The following is a 17,175-nucleotide window of genomic DNA, read 5'->3' on the forward strand; positions in this document are numbered from 1 at the left end:
TAAGGCCAGTATACCTCGCGCGAGTCTCGTGGTGCATCACCTATCACAGCCACACACTCTTCAGACACGAGCGTCTCAGCTGCATAGAGATGCATGCAACCGACCCGCTCCTGTGAGGAGAGTGTGCGGTCGTGATGGGTGTTGCAACGCGAGATACACGCCAAATACATGCGAGGCACTCTCAAGTGCAACACTTCCCTAATTGTAACTTTTCTTTCATTCTCAAGTCGTTTGGTGGTGGTGGTGTTTTTTTTATATTGAATCTCAAAGTGTGAAGGTTGCAAATATTTTTTTTTTTATGGACTTAAATGTTCTCAATCATTCATTTTCAACCTCGTGTGTTAGGTTTAGAAACATGTTTGCCAGGCATGGATGGGACCTGATCTCTGTGGGCCATGTTTTGCTTTTTTTAAGTATTTATGTGCAGATTCCAAAATTCACCCAAACAGCACCTGATTTCTAAATCAGTGGAACTCTTCATACATTAAGGTACTGGATCCCACGACATGAGTCATGTTTGTCTTCTACTAAGAGGACTTTTAGGGTTGTAACCTGGTGCACTGTAACTTATCAGATATTACCCCAAATAATTTACTGTAAGTTGACTACCAAAGTGTATCAAATTTAGGAAAATTCCTCCTGACCAATATGGAGCCCTTCAGCTCTTATGTTTCATTGAGTAGTATCTTTTTCCTTTCATAGCACCAGGTTTTTTTGGTAAATACTGTTGAACGCAATTAGACTTCAACCTATATATATACATTTATGGCATAGTAGTAATGCTATTTATAACATTTTATTACCTGGTTTCTACAAGAATTCTATTTATTGCTGGATATGCAAACAAAAGAATACTGCTGCACTCTGTAAGCGCTAAGAGTATGTTCACACGTTGTGTTTTTGCAGCGTGTTTTGTTTTTTTCTACAGCGAAAACCATCACTCTTGGCAGTGTGGTTTTTGTGTGTTTTAAATGTATGATTTGTCAACAGAGCATGTCAATTAAATCAGTTTTTAGCATAAAAAATTCTGCATGAAGGCTGAAAGAGTTGCAGGACTTTTAAAGCATTGCAGTGCTCATATTCAGTTGGGAACTAACATGCATAAGATTTCCAAACTCAATTGTATTGTAAAACAGCTTCTCTGTGCCCCCCCCCCAAAAAAAAACAACAAAAAAAAACACTTCTGCATGTGAATATACAATAAGATGTGTGTATGCAATGAATATATGAAATTTACTGCTATGTAGAATATACTTAAATGAACGTGCTAGGCGCACACATTGGCCATTCCATGAGAGCCCACCAACCACAGCCAGGGGTACCTTTCTTTGGTGAAACCCTAAGCCTAATATTAATCAAACACGCCTCTTTCGGGGTAAAGGCTTAGAAATTTAAAGGGCAGGTATGATCCAGCAACAATTAAAAACAGACTTAAGCTGATGTGAGGAGCTCAGCCAATATAGAAGCAGTCACCACCTGCAATAGTATACTACAAAAATTGGACAGCACCAGAATAAAGGCAGTGTGAACAGGGGCAAGCTGCTGTAAATGCATAATATACAAACAAAATAATACAGCAGCCTCTGTAAGCACTAAGATGTGTCCAGAAGCTTTATATATGTAATCTGAAGGGCATTACTGCTATATAGAAGATACTTAAAAAAATGAAAGCACTTGTTACAAGAATTGTCTACTGGTGGGTATGTACAGATGGTTTTATTGGTTGCAATAGGATTAGATAGGAGGGTTGCACACTTCTGTATCAATTAGCTTGACGAAGGCCCCAGATGTACACTAGGGGTCAAACCGTTGCTGCTTCTGTATTTGTGATACCATATAAAGCATGTTGATCATTATTGGATCATGGTTTGGATTATTATTGGATCTTTCCTTTACCTATAAATGCAAAGATATCCCTAATTTGGGCTCTGTTGGATGAATGGGGCCTGCAGATGCATTTACTGTTTACGCTAGATAAGTTTCTGGTAAAGCTCAGAATCAGGGGGAAAGCAGCCACACGTAAGCCCGTAATCTGGTCCTTTACTTTCTAAGGCTTTCACATTAGCGGTGCTTTGCCATACTTGGTAGATTACGGCATATGGTGTAAGTGGGATGCCAGTGCAATATGTGGTATCTTGTCATCTGAGATAAGTTGCCACAGCTTCCACTTCAGCTGAAGCTAAAGGAAGGTATAATAAGTTATGTGTGTCCTTGAGCACAGGCCAGTGACGGCAGTGATCATTTGGAGGGTTCATTTCCCTGCACTAAATTTATGGGAATGTTATTTTACACTTGCTCATCACAAACACTGAACTGCGTGAAGCAGCGGCCCACGGCAGAGGGGTATATTTTTGGAGAGGGTGTAACACGTTCTTACAATGGCAGTAAAACAGGATGGAGGGTGTGAGATGATATCCATAAAAAACTGATGCGGCACAGCCTGGATGGACCACGTCTCCCCATCCCATCCCCTCCCTCTCTGCATCTTTTATATATCTGTCAGCTTTTTCCTATTTCTTTCTATTCGCTTCTCATTGTTTTATGAGCAAGCTGTTCCATTCTTCTGTGTCTGTTGTGTGTTAGACACATTCAGTATCCCCTTTTTCTTTCCCTGAAGAATCGGGCTATTTCCTAGATTCGTTTTATCTGTTTTGTAAGATCTTTTAAGAATAAGACCGCAATATGCAAGTTAGCTATATTGTGCTACGTACCAGTAGAACGATACAAGCAGATAGGGACAATATAACAAAGACATCTTAATTTGTGCAAGTTTTAGTATATTATGTGCATGTAATGTATGGTAGAGAATATTTTGGCACCTGAAGATGTCCATACACCCTGAGAGATCTCATCAGCGCTCGCAGATAGTGAGACACCATTCAGTGCGCACATTTCGGTTTGATAGATAAGAGGGAACAATCAGAAAATCACAAGATTTTACTACATGTCAAAAAATGTTAAGATCTTCAGAAGCTCCGATTATGATCCCAAACAAAACACTATGCTTTTCCTGATTTGTCTTTTCACTATGAGAAATCGCACAGTTTAAAGAAATATTGGAGGAATTGTCTAATGAACACAACCACCTCTTTTTATAAAGAAGTTAGCCCAATGATCCGCTGATCTCCACAGGGTTGGTCAGAAAATGCACCCCCTGTGAACAGCTTTTTCAGCCCATTGGATGGCTCTCTGCTCTGACTTATGGAGAACGGTCCCAAATAGAGACCTCTCCATCTGACTATTCATAGGCTCAGTGTTTTAGCTTCTGTTTTAAACAGAAGCCCCAATGCTGATGTCCAGTGGGTACGGAACATATTCAGACCCCTTACAATTTTTCACCCTTTGTTTTATTGCAGCCATTTGGTAAATTCAAAAAAGTTTAATTTTTTTCTCACTAATATACACACTGCACCCCATCTTGACAGAGAAAAAACAAATGTAGAAATTTTTGCAAATTTATTAAACAAGAAACACTGAAACATCACATGGTCATATGTCTTGCACTGAGGAGAGGCTTACGTTGGGCCACTCTGCCGTAAAGGCCCGACTGGTAGAGGGCTGCAGTGATAGTTGACTTTGTGGAACTTTTTCCCATCTCCCTACTGCATCTCTGGAGCTCAGCCACAGTGATCTTGGGGGTTCTTCTTTACCTCTCTCACCAAGGCTCTTTTCCCACGATTGCCCAGTTTGACTGGACGGCCAGGTCTAGGAAGAGTTCTGGTGGTCCCAAACTTCTTCCATTTAAGGATTATGGAGGCCGCTGTGCTCTTAAAAACCTTGTACTGCAGATATTCTTTTGTAACCTTGGCCAGATCTGTGCCTTGACACAATTCTGTCTCTTGGCTCATTGGGCAGTTCCTTTGACCTCATGTTTCTCATTTGGTCTGACATGCACTGTGTGCTGTGAGGTCTTATAGAGACAGGTGTGTGCCTTTCCAAATTAAGTCCTATCAGTTTAATTAAACACAGCTGTACTCCAATGAAGGAGTAGAACCAAATCAAGGAGGATCACAAGGAAATGGACAGCATGCGACTTAAATATGAGTGTCTGAGCAAAAGGTCTGAATACTTAAGACCATGTGATATTTCAGTTTTTCTTGTTTAATAAATTTTCAAAAATGTCTACATTTCTATTTTTTTCTGTGATGATGGGTGCAGAGTGTACATTAATGAGAAAAAATGAACTTTTTTGAACTTACCAAATGGCTGCAATGAAACGAAGAGTGAAAAATTTAAAGGGGTCTGAATACTTCCGATACCCATTGTAAATAGAGTGTAAAGACCCTCTAGCTGCCTCTAATCGGCTTCTCGGAGCATTCCTGTGTTCTCGATCAGATCTGCTGCAAGACTCCTCTGACATCTCAAGGGAAAAATAAGGATCAGATGTTGAAATCCAGTAAATCGTATACTTTTGCATGACTAAATCATATGTCCCCGTACACATTAGACTGTCATCTGATATTGACCGGTTCGGCCAACTTTAACCTAATGTGTAAGGAGACGTTCAATCTGTTTCTACAACTGTGTTGGAACCTCTATTGGAGGCCTTCATGCTATAGTTTAGATTTGCGTGTCAAAAGCCGTTCTATTATTTAAGATAGACTACTACGCAGACTTGTCACATCATGGTTCCTTTATAATCGAAGCCATGAAGTAGCTGTGAGCAGAATCTAGTGTAGTGACTGAGGCTTTTAACATACAGCGTGCCACTTTATTGCCATTATCTGAAGAACCCAGTATGGTGAAGACCTGGAGTATAGAATTAAATGTTCTGTAAATCCAATAAAGCTCTTTGCACCTCTGTGTAAATCTTTTGCTACGTTGAGGTTTTTCAAGCAGTGCCCATAGAAACTGATGGATCGCTTTGCCAATAATGTGGAACCTTCATATTTCCCTGACTGGTCTACTGACCAAAGTGCACACTATAGTGTTGTGCCCACTGAGTGCATAGCTCGTCCAGGTGAGAGGACACCTAATCGGTTACGGTGCGGTCTGAGGCTACAACATTGAGAGTCAACCTCTTTCTCTTAATTTTACTCTTTCTTCTAATGAGACGTGGATCCAGTGTTTTATTTTTATCCTAATTTCCTGAAAAACAAATTAAAAAGTACCAAGAAATAAGCCGGCATTTTTTTTTTTTTGCAAATTAGTAACACAAATATATTTAATACATTTTTGCTACCGATTTAACGCAACTGGTTTACTTCTGTGTATCCATAACACTGTGTACCATGAGGGTCAAGGTTTGGGTTCCATGGTAGTTATTGCTTTTTCTTTCAGTGTTCTCTGTTTATATTTCAGACACCGGCCTGGGTGACTCCGTGTGCTCCAGTCCCAGCATTTCTAGTACCACAAGTCCCAAACTGGATCCACCTCCTTCGCCACACGCAAATCGAAAGAAACACCGCCGGAAGAAGAGTACTAGTAATTTCAAGGCGGATGGCCTCTCCAGCACAGCTGAAGGTGAGATGACTGCTCGTTCGCTCAGCGTTTTGTCTATAAAATTTGACGTTCTTTCACGATATTGGTGATTTAGTAGAGGATTAATATGGGAATGGTATATCGGGCTGCATGTGATCACACCAGTTCTCACTCTAATACTGACATCCTCACTGCTCTGTATAGTTGTTGGTTATAAAACGTCTTCCATTTAATCATTCATTTATTTGCTATCAGTGTACTACTGCCCTCAATCTGGCAATATACATTCCTGCATGATCCCTCCAATGACCAAATGTGCATCGCGTAGCCAATAGTGAACGTTTATAGCCCCAGGTGATGAGCACAGACTTCCCTCACGCATTGTAATAAGTTACTTTGTCTGGTCCGAGGCTACGTCTCTCTATAGGGAGTCGGTTGAGGTGACTTTTTGCCAAATGAGTGGCCAATAGTAAATGGCATATGTAGTGTATGTGATGGCAAAGAAGCCCCTTATGGAATTGGGGAATTTTACAAAAGCCATGTATGGGTAAAAATAATTGAAAATTAAACCTTGTAAAATAAGCTAAAATCCTCCCAACCTTTGCAATCAGTATCTATCCCTTCTCCAAATAAGCCACTGTATTTCCTTCAATAGTAGTCACTGCAGTATGCCCCCATTCGGCTCAGTAGTTTTGGCAGTGTCTTAGCCTTTGATAGCAGAGTTTTAGGGAGCATTTACATTGGCAGAGTATTGGGAACAAGCATTCCTAGAAACCTCATTGGCTAGTGTAAATGCATCCTTAGTCGTATTCTCTTCCACCCCAGTAGTCACGAAAGAGCGCACCCTTATCCTTATTCTCTTCCTCCCCACAGGAGATTCCCACTTTATTAGTAATTTCAGCAAGGCCTCATTATTGTTCCTAGTGATTATTTCACCATTTCTTTCCCTATCAGTCATTGCGGGGCCATTCTTTGTCCCCCTATAGTCACAACAAAAACTGTTAATTTTTCCATTAGTGACAGCACATGTTCTTCACTTGTTCTACCGGTGGTCAGAGCAGGCCTTCATGTAGTAGACAGAGATCCTCTCTGATTATCAGGAATGGTCTGTGACCACCTCGGATGGTAAAGGTATGATCTTATACTGTCACAACCAGCCCCTGGCCCCATGTATGTAACAGCTGGTGTACGGTCTCTGCCACCAAATCCATAAATAGGAGGCGAGACCTGGAACTAGGTAAACATGAAAAGTAGAATGAAAAGCACTCACCGGTTTAGTAGTGTCCAAAAATCTTTTATTCCATCCTTAGTTAAAAACAGTGTTGGCAGTGGGAGAGGTGCACGAGGCACGTTGGAGGACAGCCGTTTCGCTTCTCTATACAACCCTTCTGCAGGTCCACACCAGAAGCGTCGTATAAAGAGGCGAAACGGCCATCATCCGACGTGCCTCGTGCACCTCTCCCCCTCCCCCACTGCCAACACTGTTTTTACCTAAGGATGGAATAAAAGATTTTTGGACACTACTAAACCGGTGAGTGCCTTTCATTATGTTTTTGATGTTTACCAAGTGTTTTTCTTGCGAAAAGAGCACCACGGTTTTCCCCTCTCAATTGCCAGTACTCAGTTTTACTGAAAGATTCGGTGTATGCTGTTTAAGAAAACAGACCTTTAACTGCTGAATGTGAATAGTGCCCAGTATTTCCTCCTCCGTTTTATCGGAGACCTGGAACTAGGTTTCTTTAGTTTTTTAGACCGGTCAGTAAATAATTGTCATCACAAGCAGACTTCACTGGATGTGAAGACTTGTCTCTACCTGGCAAGAAATGATGATCTAATGATTTCTTAGTATCTCTGGATCTTGCTGGTAATATATAATATGGTGTTGGATGAGACTGTAAAGTCTACATGCTCAAGATACAGGTTTTAAAAGGAGTCGACCAAAAAAAAAAAAAAATAAATAGAAAATTAAAGCTTTTAGGATACTAATCGGATGTTATATAAAACTTATTCGTTTTGGTCGACGACTGTAAAGCTACCACTCTTGAGAGTGGAGGGTAAGATTATCCCAGTGTTTACCACCAGCGATGATGTTGAATGCCATGCTACTACTCCACTGCTGTTTGGTACCAGGGCTGGCTTGGGATTGATTGTAGTGGCACTGGTTGGCTTTGTCTATTCTCCATTTATGCAACTTGTAAACCAAGCTATAAAGGGTTATTTCCATGACTAGGTTATACCATGACTTGATAGTTGGGGGTCTGACTAGTCCTGGAAATGAAGGGACCACAGTGCTAATTTAGTAATATTTGTTTCTGCACAAGCCCACTACTCAGAATGTTGATGCCACAGTACCCTAAAAAAGGGACAAATGACAAAATTAAAGATAAGAAAAATCCTTCCGTGGCTGGCGGTCCCCTGGTGTGCTGCTCTGGTCTGTGCATTGTGTGGACTGAGGCGCGATCTAGTGACATCATCGCTTATGCTGTGCTGAGACACAGAGCTGAGGATGCAGATACCGTTAACATGCCCTGCGGAAGGGGGTGGCTGTGCCACGCAGCATCCGGCTCACGGGCTCAGACAGTGGCCACTTAGTCATCCGCTATGTGGTGTGGCTCCTTAATTCTAAGACTTGTGATCACTTTATAAGATGGAAATACTCCTCTAATATCAGCTGTCTTCTATCTACTCCATGGATAGGCGTACAGAGACAGAGTCCATCCAGAGATCCTGTAAGGTTTGTTTGGCACACATCTTATCTGGGCCAGTGCCGTCTGCAGAGGATCCAGTGCATCAGTGAGCACAACTACTTATTAATCTTAAGGTCCTCTAATTAACCCTTTGAAATGTGATCTGTCCGTTCTGTCTGTGGTCATAGGATGTGCAGGGTCCCATGTCCTTGGCTTTTTGCACCTGGTCATCCTGTGTGGTCACTGCGCACCTGTCCACGACCATCCCGGACTTTGCTTAATTATGGTGTAAGAAGATAACAGAAATACTAGTGTGACACTCATTGATTTCCCTGTGTTGTGAGGTGCCACGGTGAACTGCACCATGGCAGAGTATGTAATTACATTACAAGGAATACAGAGCCTGTAATTCAAGGATGTCAATTGCATTTTTAAAGGGCCAAGATGGTTTTAGTAGCATAAATGAAATAGATGAACCAATAACCGCAGCATCTGCGTGACAGCAGCAATCTCCTTAAAACGTGCACTTTATCAAACCCTTTAAACACAGTTGTTCTCCTCTTGTGTTTCCATATCATACACAAAGAGGTTTTACATCTATTGTATACCAAGCAGCATGTCTGCCTGTATTATACACGGAGCGGAGTGTCTGTCTATTATACATAGGACATTGTGTGTCTTTGTGTGTATTTTTTTTTTTTTTTAGATGAACTGGGGTGTTTTTGTATTATACTGGGAATGTGATGCGTCTCAGTGTTACACAAAGAACAGTGTGAAGATTCTTAAGGTTTGCTGGGCCGAAGGCAAGAATTTCCTGTCATGTTCAGTGAACAGTCTCCAGGACTATGTTTTGCTATCTTTTATGGCCTCAATTGTTTTCGGTTTTAAACAGGATCCATGGATGCAAAAAAAAGGACCATTTACTATTCACATCTGGTATAGGTTGCATATAGCCTTCACATCTGTTACTGCTTTCCATCCTTCGAGTGTCTCTACCCTTCTTCACACATGGTTTTATTAGTCCTTCATTTTCTGTCCCTATGTTTCCTTTTCTTCACCTACCAGCAAGTACCAGAGTACATTATCTCCAAACCTCCGACACCTGCGATATCGGCTCCATTTCTCCACTTCAGTGTCAGACACAGATAGAAGAGGGACCCTGTGCAAAAACTATAAATAGGCCCTTTCCAGGCTAATAAGTCATAAAAATGCACAATTCCACCAACTTTGGAGGTTGAAATGGGCCCCCTGACCTCTTGGGCCCCTGTGCGCCTGCCCAGGTTGCACCAATGACATGTCCGCCCCAGGCATAAATTTCCTTTTTCCCCATTGGAGTCTACATTATTTTTTTTTTATTTTTTTCACTTGGTTCATTTATTGTCACTTTATCAGCTCTTGTGCGCCTTTCAGGGGCTGATTGTTCGTTCCCATGGCCCTTGAGTGTTTGGAAATCAAGGAAAACAAGGACACAAAGTGTCACACAAGGTTTTTTTTCCCTAATGCATTGCCCTATCTACTGCAATTGACTAAGGGTACCGTCACACTTTAGCGACACAGCAGCGATCCCACCAGCGATCTGACCTGGTCAGGATCGCTGCTGCGTCGCTACATGGTCGTTGGTGAGCTGTCAAACAGGCAGATCTCACCAGCGACCAGTGACCAGCCCCCAGCCAGCAGCGGCGTGCAAGCGACGCTGCGCTTGCACGGAGCCGGCGTCTGGAAGCTGCGGACACTGGTAACTAAGGTAAACATCAGGTATGGTTACCCGATGTTTACCTTAGTTACCAGCGCACACCGCTTAGCTTAGCGTGTGCAGGGAGCAGGAGCCAGCACTGGCAGCGTGAGAGCTGCGGAGGCTGGTAAAGAAGGTAAATATCGGGTAACCACCTTGGTTACCCGATGTTTACCTTGGTTACAGTTTACCGCAGGCTGTCAGACGCCAGCTCCTGCTCCCTGCACATTCAGGATTGTTGCTCTCTCGCTGTCACACACAGCGATGTGTGCTTATCAGCGGGAGAGCAACAATAAAAAAACGAACCAGGGCTGTGTGTAACGAGCAGCGATCTCACAGCAGGGGCCAGATCGCTGCTCAGTGTCACACACAGCGAGATCGCTAATGAGGTCACAAAAAACGTGACTCGGCAGCGATCTCAGTAGCGATCTCGCTGTGTGTGAAGTACCCCTTACTCTCCAGCAATAACTTATGTAGTTTAATCTTTGGTCTGTTTGTTCTCCACCTGCTTTAGACTTTTATGTTGACTTCCACTGTCCTCCTCTCACCGTCCATTATCCACTGCTTTTTTCAAATGTTGTCCTCTCACCCACCATTATACTGTCCTCCTCTTGCCCTCCTTTATCCACTGCTTCTTTCAAATGTCCGCCTTTCACCCTCCATTATCCACTCCCCTTCTTTCGCCCTCCATTATCCACTGTCCTCTCACCATCCACTGTCCTCTCCCGCCCTCCACTATCCTCCTCTCACCCTCCATTTTTCACTGTTCTCCTTTCACCGTCTACTTCCCCCTCTCACCCGCCACTGTCTTCCTCTCGCCCTCTGCTATCCACTTTCGTCCTCTCGCCCTCTGCTATCCACTGTCGTCCTCTCGCCCTCTGCTATCCACTGTCGTCCTCTCGCTCTCTGCTATCCACTGTCGTCCTCTCGCCCTCTGCTATCCACTGTCGTCCTCTCACCCTCCGCTATCCATTGTCGTCCTCTCGCCCTTTGCTATCCACTGTCGTCCTCACGCCCTCTGCTATCCACTGTCGTCCTCTCTCCCTCCGCTATCCTCTGTCGTCCTCTCGCCCTCCGCTATCCACTGTCGTCCTCTCGCCCTCCGCTATCCACTGTCTTCCTCTCACCCTCCGCTATCCATTGTCGTCCTCTCGCCCTTTGCTATCCACTGTTGTCCTCTCACCCTCCTCTATCCTCTGTTGTCCTCTCTCCCTCCACTAGCCGCTGTCCTCTCCTCGCCCTCCACTAGCCGCTGTCCTCCCGTCGCCCTCCACTAGCCGCTGTCCTCCCGTCGCCCTCCACTAGCCGCTGTCCTCCCGTCGCCCTCCACTAGCCGCTGTCCTCCCGTCGCCCTCCACTAGCCGCTGTCCTCCCCTCGCCCTCCACTAGCCGCTGTCCTCCCCTCGCCCTCCACTAGCCGCTGTCCTCCCCTCGCCCTCCACTAGCCGCTGTCCTCCCCTCGCCCTCCACTAGCCGCTGTCCTCCCCTCGCCCTCCACTAGCCGCTGTCCTCCCCTCGCCCTCCACTAGCCGCTGTCCTCCTCTCGCCTTCCACTGTCCTCCTCCAAATATCCACATATCCACTGTGCACTGTGTTCATAAACCGAGAAATAATAAATAAAAGGTCATCTCCTGACAATCCCACCCATCGCTGTTTCCTTTTCAGGCCTCTTCCTGCTGGATGACGCAGACGGTGCAATGACGTGATCGCAACACCTGAATTTTAAAGATTGTTCCAGTCTGGGAGCTGGGGTGTCTCCATGCAGCATAGCTGCAATGTTCAGTTATATCAATGTCCTTGAGATGCTGTTATAATTGTATGTTGCAGGCAGCGGAGCTGCAGGAGTCATCCCTGGTACTTCACACAATATTGTAATAGTCTGGATGAGGCCCCTACGAGCTCTCCCGCTAATTACCTCTATAGTAATCCAAACCTTTAGGCCATGTGCCCACGGGAGCTTTTTGCTGAGGATTTTGCCGCGGAAAACCTGCGGATTTTTCTGGATTTTCCAGATAAATCCGCAGGTTCTAGCATGTACAGGCATAGGGTAACATGGGGAGTGTCTGTGTCCACGCTGCGAAAAGTGCGGCTGCAGAATCTCCTGCGGAGATCCCTCAGCCGCACCTAACTGCATGTCAATTATTCATGCGGATTTACTTGTGGAGATCCCGGCCCTCCGCTATAGAGAGAGAGGCCGGGACGTCCGCAGGTAAATCGCGTGAAAGTCCGCATGTCTCCCGCAGCTATTCCGCTGGAAACTCGCAGCTAAAAATAGCTGCAGATGCCGGTGGGCAGCTGCGGGAAACATGCGGCCGTACCTGCGAATATATCCGCAGGTACGAGCGCCCGTGGGCACATGGCCTTACTTTTCAACCAGAACTTCAAGTATTTTTCTTTGCTGTCCCTCTTTTCATACTTGCTATTGTCAGCTTCCTCCTCCTTTTCATGTCTTTTTGTCAATCACTAGAGATCAGTGGACCCATTGAAGTTCGGATCGGCGGATTAAGCCTAAATTTAAGTTTGGCTTGGAACCCAAATTCGACCTGAACCCCAATGGGAGTCACTAATTGGGCAGTTCGGGTCTCCGTCCACATGCAACCAGCCATAAACAGATCACTTCCAGTAGTGGGTGGGCAGGATTTTTCCCCCATTTTTTTTTTAATCGTCTTTTTTGTGCACCCCCATTATCGGAATAATGACAGCCACAGCTTTTCCACAAAAATCTCACTGGGGACAGTATATCAAGATCCATGAGTTCCTACCTTAACCCCATACAAAGCTGCTGTTCTATGTGGGGCTGCTCACAAAAGTCACCATCTGCAGATGTGTTCTTCATAGTGGTCTGCTGGACCTCGTGCTAGTGCACCAGGCTGTCAGACAGCTGCGAGCCACACATCATGGGTCCCCAAGCCACATGTGGCTCCCACAAGCCACAGGTTGGGGACTCCTGATTTAGAGCATAAAATGTGACACCTTGTGAGATGGACCTGTATCTTGCTCTGTATATACATTCTGTATATTCTGAATTATAACGTCATGGCCGAAATTGTTGGCACCCTTGAAATTGTTCCAGAAAATGATGTACATCTCCCATTAAATTTTTTGAAGTTACATATGTTTTCACACTACGTTCCTCTTCCCGTTCAGTGGTCGCATCAGGGCTTCCGTCTGAACCCCCTGCAAAATGTTTTTTGGACATATGGACAGACAGGACCAATGACTATAATGGTGCACTGTGTGCTCTTTCGTTTATGGTAGTATACACCTATTGGAGGCAGACAGCAAGACATAGTAGACTTCGTCTAGGTGTCCACCTCCAATAGGGTTATATTTCCGAAAATTGTGCTTGACAGAGCACACAGTGACTCCTTCTGCACCATTATAGTCAGTGGCCTCGTTGGCGCATACGTCTGAAACCCGTTTAGCTGGGCGCTTGGACGGACACCCTGAAGGAACCTCGAAACGAGGAGAGGGTCGCCGTGTGAAAGCGGCCTTACGCTCAAGTACATTTTTGGAAATTACAGTCTAGTTTTTTTATGTCTCTGTCAGCAGTGGGGACTTTCTGGGTCTCCTGCCATTGTGTTTCATTTCATTCATTGTCTACAGATAGTTTGCGCTGACACTGATGCACCCTGAGCCTGCAGGACAGCTTGGATTTCTTTGGAACTTGAATGGGGCTGCTTATCCACCATCCAGACTATTCTGCATTGCAACTTTTCATCAGTTTTTGTCTGCCATCCACAGAGATTAGCTACAGTACCATGAGTTGTAAACGTAATAATTATGTTGTGCACTGTGGACAAAGGAACATCAAGATCTCTGGACATGGACTTGTAACCTTGAGATTGTTGATATTTTTCAATAATTTGGGTTCTCAAGTCCTCAGACAGTTCTCTCTCCCTGTTCTCCATGTTTGTGAGGCGTACAAAGACACTCAATGTAAAGATTGAGTCAACTTCCTTTTTTATCTGGTTTCAGGTGTGATTTTCATATTGCCCACACATGTTACTTGTAACAGGTGAGCTTGAACAAGCATCACATGCTTGAAACAAAGTTGTGTACTCACAATTTTGCAAAGCAGCCAAGAACTTTGTCCTGCCCAATTTGCTGGGGGGGAGAAGGCGCCTTCCAATATGACAGACCTGGAGGAGTTTGCAAAAGAAGAGTCCAAAATTTCAGTTGAGAGGTGCAAGAAGCTTGTTGATTTGTTTTAGGATGCGATTGATTTCAGGTATTTATTCTAGAGGGTGAGCAGCCAAGTATTAGGTTGGGGGTGCCAACAATTATGTCTAGCCCATATTTGTAGTTTTATGTAAAATTATATCCAATTTGCCTTTATTTTCCTCTGGGTTTTTTTTTCAAAGGAAATAAACCTGTATAATAAAACGTATGTGATTGCAATAATTTTCTGGAAGAAATACTTAGTCTTCTGGATCAATTTTAAGGGTGCCAACACTTTTGGCCATGACTGTATGTGTACAGAAACAGCGTCCATCAGATTATCATTAGTGTCAGATCATGTAGAGTAATAGTGACTACATTTGTTAAATTTAAAGGTTTTTTTGTGTAAAAAAAAAAAAAAATTTTATAAGTTTCTTGTATTTGTATGTACAGCGATTGTGAAATGTGATTATCCTGATGGAGTTTTCAACTCCGAAACGCGTTGAATAAAATCACTTTTTCAAGCACCAGCATTCTCCTTGTGGACAGCAGCGCGGGTTTTAACCCTTCATCTCTGTGTATGACTTTGCGTTGGGAATCATGAGAAGTGTGCCTGTGCCGCCACATGGGTACACGTCCTCGTGTAGAGGGCGAGGGCAATCATCATTAACTTTGTATTCATGTATAAGGTTGCTTAGATTTAACCAGTGTTTTATACCAGGAATCCTTCTGATACCCCTAGCAAAGTCCTAAGGCCCCCTCTGTCTTTCTATCCTTCTCTCCTTTCTTTTTCCCCATTTATTTTCTTTTTCTCCGTTTCTCCTTCCCTTTTGCTCTCTGGATGCAGCTAAACGCAAAGCATGGAAACTAAACCGTGTTGGCAGCCTGCGAAATGTTTACAGCGGCAACGCCAACACAGAAGGTAACACGTGCCCCACACTGAGGCCCCCCTCTGACCCTGCTCTCTGCATGTGCTCCTATACTTTATTTGCATGTTTCCCCCATTGATCACACCGCTTCCTCTTCTGTTGGTGTTTTATGTCCTCCTTCCTCAGCTACTCTCATCTCGTGATGTGCCTGCCGCATCATACCCTGTGCCAAACAGTATGCTGCTTAGTGATAGACCGTGGCCATACGTAGCGAGCCGCCGCCTCTTCATACCCATGTACTTGTGACGTCCTTGTAACCTTTGTTGTAAATTCTTACATCTGGCTTGAAATTGCATTAATGCAAAAATCATGCTTCTGAGCAGTGCGTTCATTAGTGGTGGTGGTCCAGTGTGTCTAAGGAAAACGTGCATAGGGCTTCTCCATGCCTTAATGTACGTTTGGCCATTCTGTCAGTGGATGGAGTATTGTGCAGTGCATGTTTTCACGGATATTTTGTGTTTTTTTTAGGTTGGTCATATGAAACCTTAAAGGGAACCTGTCACGTTGCCCATAGTGTCTGATCTGTGGACGTCGTGGCATAGAGGAGGAGGAGGAGCTGAGCAGAATGACATAGGTTTGTTAGAAAAGATTCAGTATAATATGAAATCCCTGGTGTTTGTATGCGGATGAGTCCGGTGGGCGGTCCTACTAGTGATTGAGTCTTCCTTGTAAGCTGTCAATCACTGAATAGGACCGCCCACTGGACTCCTATGCAATTAATAGAATCCAAGTTTTACTGAAACTTTTCAAACAAAAAATGAATATCAATCTCATCGGCTCCTCCTGCGCTATATCATCCCGCCTGCAGGTCACATGCCATTTTCAATATGCCAGGTTCCCTTCATGTCCTCAAGATCTATTCAGTATATATATTATATCTGTGTAAACAGGGTGTTATCATTTCAGGTTGAGAATGGTGTATAACGAAATATTCTGATTCATGACCTGGACCGATTTCAGTTTTTAGCTGGTCTTCTGCACTGTTAGCCAGCACCTGAGTATAAAGTCATAGTTGCTCTATATGGGTTACTTTGTGAGGTCCAAACATCCTGGGCTTTATCTTTTTACTGTGTAGGAGCTGAGAAACTCACAAAAGCTTAAAGGGGTTTTCCACATGTATGATTCTCATGACCTATCATTAGGATAGGTAGTTTATATCTGATCAGGAGGGCTCCTACATCCGACATCCACCCCGATCAGCAGTGATCACCTGCTCCAGCAACTGAATGTAAACAGTGTATGATGCAGAAACATACAAGGGAGAGCTGCAGTACCAGCAACGGCCACTAAACAGTGTATGAAGCACAACCATCACCATACATGGGAGATCTGCAGTACCAGCAGCGGCCACTAAACAGTGTATGAAGCACAACCATCACCATACATGGGAGATCTGCAGTACCAGCAGCGGCCACTAAACAGTGTATGAAGCACAACCATCACCATACATGGGAGATCTGCAGTACCAGCAGCGGCCACTAAACAGTGTATGGAGTAGAACCGTACAAGGCGGATCTGCAGTACCAGCCACAACCACTTTCTAGTATACTAGAAGGTGGCCCGATTCTAACGTATCGGGTAGTCTGGAATGTGTATGTAGGTTAGCAGACTGAATAATAAGGTAATGAATGGACTGGATGGGTTAGGTTTAATTTAGTATTCTTATAATTGTTTATTGGCTTTAAAATGACAAACAACAGAAGGAACAGTTTTAATAGAGGAGTCTAATGTTTAATGATGTCCATGGCTTGTAATGCCATGCTAATGCTGTAATGTGCCCCCATCGTGGTGCAGCCACCATCCTGACATGTGCCCCCATCCTGCGGGGTAATCTGTTTGGGGGCGGAGCGCGGGGGGGGTGTACCGAGCGGGGCCATGGCGCTGAGGACGTCAGTGCTGGGGACTGCATGGCTGGGGAAAGGTGACTATCCAGGTGTATTTGTGTGTTCGTTCAGTGTATACATGCGGGGGGGGGTGGAGCCGAGCTTTGCCATGTGTGCGGGGGGGTGGAGCCGAGCGGGGCCATGGCGCTGAGGACGTCAGTGCCGGGGACTGCATGGCTGGGGACAGGTGACTATCCAGGTGTGTGTGTGTGTGTGTGTGTTCAGTGTAAACATGTGGACGGCGGAGTGCTGGGGGTGGGTGGAGCCGAGTGGGGTAATGTGTGCGGGGGCGGAGGCAAGCAGTGGGTACGTGTCGGCTGGGTTGCTGGTGTGGGCTCTCGGGGGTGCAGCACTCACTGAGG

At 44.6% G+C, this 17,175-nt stretch overlaps 1 protein-coding gene across 4 annotated transcripts in view; it reads left to right on the top strand.

Moving 5' to 3' along the window:
- The window catches only part of AGAP1 (ArfGAP with GTPase domain, ankyrin repeat and PH domain 1), a 578,830-nt gene that overhangs the window by 492,360 nt on the left and 69,295 nt on the right, over window positions 1-17,175 (top strand). For 2 of the 4 annotated variants that reach the window (XM_075317477.1, XM_075317475.1), the window contains 2 exons: window positions 5,302-5,463; window positions 14,849-14,923. In XM_075317477.1, coding sequence (XP_075173592.1) covers window positions 5,302-5,463; window positions 14,849-14,923 — 237 coding nt within the window. The remainder of the gene's footprint in view (window positions 1-5,301; window positions 5,464-14,848; window positions 14,924-17,175) is intronic. The other 2 variants (XM_075317478.1, XM_075317476.1) reach the window with 1 other exon arrangement.

Source organism: Anomaloglossus baeobatrachus, chromosome 7 (assembly GCF_048569485.1).
Source record: "Anomaloglossus baeobatrachus isolate aAnoBae1 chromosome 7, aAnoBae1.hap1, whole genome shotgun sequence".
NCBI lineage: Eukaryota > Metazoa > Chordata > Amphibia > Anura > Aromobatidae > Anomaloglossus > Anomaloglossus baeobatrachus.